The sequence below is a fragment of the Mandrillus leucophaeus genome, unplaced genomic scaffold (genome assembly GCF_000951045.1).
Source record: "Mandrillus leucophaeus isolate KB7577 unplaced genomic scaffold, Mleu.le_1.0 Scaffold366, whole genome shotgun sequence".
NCBI classification, from domain to species: domain Eukaryota; kingdom Metazoa; phylum Chordata; class Mammalia; order Primates; family Cercopithecidae; genus Mandrillus; species Mandrillus leucophaeus.
Window position 1 is genome coordinate 462,500 of NW_012103876.1, and position 7,607 is coordinate 470,106.

Below are 7,607 nucleotides of genomic sequence, written 5' to 3' on the forward strand. Positions count from 1 at the left end.
CTCCCAAAGTGCTGGGATTACAGGCGTGAGCACCGCGCCCGGCCAGAGACGGGGTTTCACCGTGGTCTCGATCTCCTGACCTCGTGATCCGCCCGCCTCGGCCTCCCAAAGTGCTGGGATTCCAGGCGTGAGCACCGCGCCCGGCTGCTTGCTTTAGTTTTCTTTATCACACTTAACATGACCTGGAATTCCTTCTGGCTTACTGGTTTATTTGGGTGTGTCTCCCACTAGAATATAAGGGCAGGACTGGCTCCAGTGGGCCTCATTATCTCCAGGGTCTGGCATAAATGGGCACACAGCTATTTGCTGAATCAATAAACGTGTGTCAGCTATCAGCCGGGCCTGCCCTGCCCATCCTTCGGGCCTCTCCAGTGTTACTGGTGAACCGTTAATTACAGGACCCGGTCCTCACAGACAAGGGAAGGGGAAAGCACATGACCTCATCTTAGCCAGTCAGAACCGTCCCTGTGACTGTCACACAGAGAAGCCTAATTCATGGGGGAGGGAAAGAGTCAACAGGTTGAAGGCAAGGCAAGAGCTGGAGAATCCTGGCACACAGCAGAAAACCCTGAAGCTGGCCCTACTTTGGGACTTTCTGGCCAAATGAACCAATACACTCCATGTTGAGCTCAAGTGAGTTTAGGCTGGTTTTCTTTTTTTTTTTTTGAGACGGAGTCTCGCTCTGTCTCCCAGGCTGGAGTGCAGTGGCCGGATCTCAGCTCACTGCAAGCTCCGCCTCCCGGGTTCCCGCCATTCTTCTGCCTCAGCCTCCCGAGTAGCTGGGACTACAGGCCTCGCCCGGCTAGTTTTTTGTATTTTTTTTTAGTAGAGACGGGGTTTCACCGTATTAGCCAGGATGGTCTCGATCTCCTGACCTCGTGATCCACCCGTCTCGGCCTCCCAAAGTGCTGGGATTACAGGCTTGAGCCACCGCGCCCGGCCTAGGCTGGTTTTCTGCCACTTGGCCTCTGACAGCTAGAGGACACTCCTGCCTGCTGAGTGCCTAGCCCACTGAGATGCTCAGTTAACAGGTGAGACTCTATAAGGGGAAGTGACCACCCACAGAAGGACGGCCAGCCCAACAGCCCCTCCCACTGCTGGCAACTGCACTGTGGTTTTCCTCTGGGGAACTGAGCTCCCCCATTGGTGCAAGGTCAGGTGGGCGTATGATCTGGGTGTGGCCAGTGAGGGACTATGAGCAATGAGAGGCAATGGACATCAGTCTTGGTATTTCTTTTCCCCCATGAGGATTTCTTTTGAAATTATTGGGCAAGGCCAGGCACAGTGGCTCACGCCTGTAATTCCAGCGCTTTGGGATGCCGAGGTGGGCAGATCACCTGAGGTCAGGATTTCAAGATTTCAAGACCAGCCTGGCCATTATGGTGAAACCTCGTCTCTACTAAAAATACAACAATTAGCTGGGCATGGTGGTGGGTGCCTGTAATCCCAGCTACTCAGGAGGCTGAGGCAGGAGAATCGCTTGAACCTGGGAGGCAGAGGTTGCAGTGAGCTGAGATCTCGCCACTGCACTCCAGCCTGGGGGACAGAGCAAGACCCTGTCTTGAAAAAGAAAAGAAAAGAAAAGAAAAAAAGAAAAAAGGAAAGAAAAGAAGAAAGAAAGGAAAAAAGAATGAAGGAGGAAAGGAGGGGAGGGGAGGGGAGGAAAGATGCTCTCTGTCCACTGTGGCGGCTGAGCTGCTGGGGCCCACTGCTGCCACACCCTGGGGAGAGCCACCTCAGTATGAAGACTACACATTCAACAGTACAGGGAGGGGAGGGAGACAGTTCCTAGGACATTGTCAGAAGCCCCAAGCCCCATCCAGGCATGCCAAAAGCTGGAACTATCCTGGGGCTTTTCCTTTTTGTGAATTATCTTTATTTTTGTGGCTAAGCCACTAGATTGTTTTTTCTGCCGCTTGCAATGGAAGCATCCTGGCTGATACTACAAGAGCCCCTGAGCCCCAGCCCTGGCTGGGCCCCGCCCTCCGCAGGAGTGGGCTGCACTCACGTCAGGCTTGAAGGGCGGCTCCAGCATGCCGGCTCCCAGACGCTTGAAGTTCAGCTTCTTAAAGAGGGGGTGCTCCTTCACCTCGCGGGCACTGCCGCCACGACACCCCAGGCGTTCGGCGGGGTCCTTGCAGAGGAGCTGTGGCAAGGCAGGGGTGAGGCGGCCGGGCAGGCGGGTGAGTGGGTGGGAGGGAGGGAAAGGTGCGTCCACCCCAGCCCTAGCTGGCCAGGCTTCTGTGAGCTGCCGTACCTGTGAGCAGAGGGAGCGGGCCTGCGGGGAAAAGCGCTCGGAATACTCCTCGGGGACCTCCTTCACCAGCCGCTCCACCTCCTCCCGCTTGATCTTCTTCTTCCTCTGCTGGAAGGGCGACTGGCCTGCGATCATTTCGTACAGGAGGCAGCCGAGCGCCCACCAGTCAGGGCTGAACGTGTACCGTTCATTCTTTACCACCTCCGGAGCTGGGTGGGTGGCATGGGAGTCAGGGCTGGGCAGGAGGCGGGCAGTGGACCCTCAGGCCCCAGGAACGCCAGCGCACGTTAGGTCTGGGATACACTCAAACCTGTTGGCCCGGCAGGTGCCGTCCCAGCTTGGGGGGGACCTTGGCCAGTAGGAGAGCGCAGGCCCCATCAAGCGGGTGGGTACAGCCCTGCAGGAGGCCATGCCCAGGGTCCCTGGGTCTTCAGATTTTACACAAGAAGTCAGAAATCCGTATTTTGTATGTGAAACCATCTGGCTTACTAAAAACAATTTGACTTAAACACAAATGTAGGCCAAATTGGGCCCACGTGGCTACCAGTTTGCAACTTCTGGATTTAATAACAGTGAGAAGAAGGAAACTCCTATTTTCTGACTACCTCCTACCTTCCAGGGCAGCCCCGTGGGGAGTTTTCCCTGAACTCTCTCTTTTCATCTTCCAGGCAGCCCTGGGAGGCAGGTATGATGAGCATTTTACAGTGGAGCAAAGTGAGGCTGGGAGCAGTGGAGTCTCTGGTTCAAGGCCACGCAACAGTCAAGAGGCGGCGCCTGCAGAGCCAGAACTCTGCCTCCTGTGTCTCTCAGTCTCCAAGTGGAATGTGGGGCCTCATCTTGGCCCCTCCACTGGCCTCCTTCACAGATGGGCACAGGCAGGGCAGGGACTGGGGCCACAGAAACAGATGGAGGGTCTCTCTCCTCCATCCCCCGGTGGCCACTTGCAGGCTGAGCCATAGCAGGGTTTAATAAGTATTTAGCGGCCAGGCGCGTTGGCTCAAGCCTGTAATCCCAGCACTTTGGGAGGCCGAGGCGGGCGGATCACGAGGTCAGGAGATCAAGACCATCCTGGCGAACACGGTGAAACCCCGTCTCTACTAAAAATACAAAAAAATTAGCCGGGCATGGTGGCGGGCGCCTGTCATCCCAGCTTCTCGGGAGGCTGAGGCAGGAGAATGGCGTGAACCTGGGAGGCGACGGAGCTTGCAGTGAGCGGAGATCGCGCCACTGCACTCCAGCCTGGGCGACTGAGCAAGACTCCGTCTCAAAAAACAAAGTATTGAGCAAATGAATGACATGGTTTCCCAACTGTGTGCGGCCCTGGCTGAGTCTTGGTCTCCTAAGCTCTAGAAGAGGGGCATTGGTATGGGCCCTTTCTGCTGAGGCCCCTTTTGAGAGAAGACTCCCTGACAGAAGTGGGTGTGGCTGGATGGCTGGATAGTGAGGGAACCCAGGAGGCTAGTGCGCCGGGCAGAGAAGACTCACCCATGTAGCCCACGGTGCCCACACGGCCTTTGATGGTCTGGCCCTCGGGCACGTGCACAGCCAGCCCCAGGTCAGAGATGCGGATGTGGCCTGAATGTGGGTGGAGAAACAGGTAGACCCGTTAACAGGCCAGGCCTCTGCATCTCACCCCACCCTGACCCACCCCAGGCACCCCCACACACCGTGGTCATCCAGCAAGATGTTCTCTGGCTTCAGGTCCCTGTGCAGAAAGAAGAACAGGGTCAGATGCTGCTCAGTCTGCCAGGGAGCCAGACGGGGTCAGCCCCTCCTAGCTCACTTGCCTCCTGGGGCCAGGTGTGGAGCAAGGTGCAAGACTCATTTGCTGCCAGGGCGACAGACAGCCCTGCTTTCCCTGGCAACAGCCTGGATTCAAGGGAGCAGAGGAAGGATTTACAGAGCTAGGACTCCCAGGACTCTCTAGGCGAGCGGAAGGCCGCTCCACCTGCAAGAGGCCTCCCCAGTGGCCTTGCTCACCCCTTGATGACTGACTCCGCCTTTCCTCTCCATCAAATGGGACTACTCATCTGTCCCCTGACTAGTCTGCTGTGAGGCTCACAGGAAGTCAGCAACTATCAGAGCCAGGGCGCTCTCTTACCCAGCCCCGTGTGCCAGGCACTCTGTACTTAACTCACTGGGCTCCTCCAACAACCTGGGAAGTAGGAATTATAGTCTATGCTTCCTAGAAAAGGAAGCAGTGTTGGGAGCAGGGAGCTGACTGGCCCAAGGTCACACGGTGGGGGGTGGAGGGGTGACAAAGTCAGGATTCCCCTGTGGGTCCACCAGAGCCCAAAGCCTAGGTCTGGGCCACTCAAGTTGGCCTGGCATGTGAGTTAAGCCAGTGCCACAGCCCCCACACCAATGTCCTTCTGTAGTCTGGCCTGATCGGCAGCCTTGGCCACCTCCGTCCAGGCCCAGCTGCAGTTGCTGGCAGGGAAGGACTAAGCCCCTGGGGTGGCCGAGCCGTCCCAACCTGTACACAATGCGCTCCCGGTGCAGGTCCTCCAGGCCACAGCAGATCTCGGCGGCGTAGAAGACGGCCCGTGCTTCGGGGAAGCCAGCCTGGCCCATGTGGTAGATGTGGAACTTGAGGTCGCCCCCGTTCATCAGTGTCAGCACCAGGCACAGCGCGTCCTTGGTCTCATAGGCGTAGGCCAAGCTCACCTGTGGCCGAGGGGACCCGAGCCCTCAGGCAGGAGCTGCGGGGCGCTTGGCGGCAGGGCTGCCCAAAAAAGCCTTCTCGGTGCCACTCCTTGGGCCCAGCCTGCTCCCCAAGCCTGGCGTCAACACCCCAAACCCGCCCTTCCCGGCATCCCGTGCGGGAGGGTGGGGCCTGGGGGGTAGGGAGGGCCAGTGCGCCAGCATGGCCAAGGGGAAGGGAGAGTCTCCTTCTGTACTTACTACAAACCTACTGTTCACTTTCTCCAGGATCTGCTTCTCGTTCAGCGCCATGGCCTCCCCTTTCCGCTTCTTGATCCGCTTTTTCTCTAGCTTCTTGCAGGCGTACATCTTACCGGTGGCCCGCACCTGGCAGGCACACACCTGTGGCCAGGCAGAGAGGGGAGAATGGAGGCCAGCTGTGCCCTTGCTGGGCATCCAGGGGGTGGTCCAGGGCGCAACACACCCACCCTTTTCACTCTTCCAGGGCCACTGGCCTGGCCACTCACCTCCCCAAAGCCGCCTTTGCCCAGGACGCGGTACTGCCTGAAGGTGTTTTTGGTCACTGGCTGCCTGTGGCAAGGGGTGGGGAAGCGAACGCTGGCTGAGCAGGAGAGCCCAAGGCCCGGGAAGAACCCCAGCAACCTGGCCTGTCCCAGTCCAGCCTTCAGGGAGCTCACCTTTCCAGCCACTTCCACTGCAGGAAACGGTTGAAGTAGATGCTGTCGAGGTAGTCGGCAAAAGGGGCCACGCTCAGGTACTCATGGGTCAGCCTAGTGAGGGAAGGCAGGCCCAGCTCACCCGCCAGCCCCTGACATTGCAGGCTGTTGGCTCGATGGGCCAGGCCTCCCATTCTGCACACGCTTAGCCCACAGGTATCATCGTCGGCCAGTCCTCCTGCTAACCTCCGAGTGGGGAGACACACAGCCTGTGCTGAAGCTGTGGGTGCTACTGAGGGGAGGCAGCCTGCTCAGGTCACACAGCAGGGGCAAGGCCAGGGCTGGGCAGCTGAGCTCCCTCACCAGCCACTGAGCTGTTCACAGTCTTCCTGACCCCCAGAAGCTCCCTCCTCTGGGCACAATTCCAGGCTTGTGGGCAGGGACAGGCTTACCGGGTGAGTTCCTGGAAAAGGTCTTTGCAGGGCCCCTGCTCCAGCCGCTGGGTGCAGTTCGTCACCAGCTGCCGGGGGACCTCTGGGATGAGGTCAGGACCCTGGGAACAAGCCCCAGACAGGTCAGTGCAGGGGCTCCCTTGGACGGCTACCCACTCCCAGGGGAGAGGGGTCAGGCATCTCGGGCTGGTGCCATGGGAGGCTGCAGGCCGGGGGTGTGCCAGCCAGCCTGGTTGCTGAACTCCTTCGTGCTGCCCACCCGTGAGGCAGGGCACAGAAGAGCCACTGGGAGGCCGCCTGGCCCAAGCCCAGCCCATACCCTGGGCTGCATGCCCGCCGTGCTGCCTGGAGCAGCTCCAGGGCACTCTCTGCCCAGGCTGTGTGTGATGCACGTCTGTGTGAAGAAACCACCCTCAGAGGCCTGACACTGTGGTCACTCCTCTCCCTGACACTGGGCTCTGGCGGATCCTGTCATCTCTCCATCACTGCTCACTCACCGTGTGGCTCAGAAAATTCTGCATTAGCTGCCGCCCACATGCCTTTCGCTTCTCATCCGGGGTCACTTCATACTCAGCCTGCAGGGTGGAAAGCAAAGAAGCTGGAGGTCTGGACAGAGCAAGCAGCAGGTGTGGGGAGGAGGGGCACATGGGGCTGGGACCTCGGCCACCCGCAGGGCTGGACAGGGCTGGGTAGGGCTGGGCAGGGCTGGGCTGCACTCACCACCCCATCCAGGAAGGCGATGCAGCGGCTCAGCTCCGGCCTCGTGGCACAGAACTCTCGGAACAGCAGGCGCCCAATGGGCTGCCGCTCGCACAGGCTGTGATAGTCACGCTCTGTGGGCAGTGATGGAAGTTGCTGGGTCCACAGCCCCAGAGCACATGGGTGGGGCATTCCTGCCCACACCACCAGGCCCTGGGCCCCCACAACAGCTTCCAGCTCTGCAGTGTGGCAGCCACAGTCTTCTTCGGAACCCTCACCACAACCCTAAGTTGGGCACAGCTGTTTTGGGGCTGTGAGGCCCAGAGAGGCTAACTGACTAGCTCAATGTCACACAGCCAGGAGTCTGGCTCCAGAGACCAGGACTCCACCCACCTCCCTGCATCGTCTCCTGATTTACACGACTTGCGTATGTCCCAGTACTGGGGTTGGGTGCGGTCCGTGAGGTTCCGGCCCGGCCCAGCCCCAGCCAGGCCCACACCTGCTGCCTGCCTGGCGAAAGTGCGAGAGGAAGCTGTGGCTTCCGGCACGCTCTCAGCTGGGCCTCCTTCCCAGGAGGTGGGAGCAGCCCGGGTGTGCTCTGCCCACGTGCAGGCCACCGGGGGCCTCAGCAACCGTGGGTGCTGCTCAGACCTGGGGCCTTGGCCAAGATTGGCAGGAACTGGGGTCCCGAGCCCTTCTGTCCCCTCCCAGGAGTAACCCTGTCACACTGCCCAGGCTGAGGGCTTCTCGTCAAGGCTTTGCTAGTCACCCCTCTGGGCTGGGCCTGGGAGGCTAAGCCCCAGCGTGGAGCTCCCAAGGCAGTCAGTCTGTGGGCTGGCCCAGCGGCCACTCCCTCTGTCTTGTGGGCCCTGCTAACCC

At 59.6% G+C, this 7,607-nt stretch overlaps 1 protein-coding gene across 1 annotated transcript in view; it reads right to left on the bottom strand.

The window, feature by feature from the left end:
- The window catches only part of GRK6 (G protein-coupled receptor kinase 6), a 58,558-nt gene that overhangs the window by 5,160 nt on the left and 45,791 nt on the right, over positions 1-7,607 (bottom strand). Inside the window, exons 7-13 of the mRNA XM_011989958.1 lie at positions 5,428-5,491; positions 5,162-5,302; positions 4,734-4,924; positions 3,925-3,962; positions 3,743-3,832; positions 2,258-2,466; positions 2,009-2,146 (exon numbers count right to left, since the gene is read on the bottom strand). Coding sequence (XP_011845348.1) covers positions 2,009-2,146; positions 2,258-2,466; positions 3,743-3,832; positions 3,925-3,962; positions 4,734-4,924; positions 5,162-5,302; positions 5,428-5,491 — 871 coding nt within the window. The remainder of the gene's footprint in view (positions 1-2,008; positions 2,147-2,257; positions 2,467-3,742; positions 3,833-3,924; positions 3,963-4,733; positions 4,925-5,161; positions 5,303-5,427; positions 5,492-7,607) is intronic.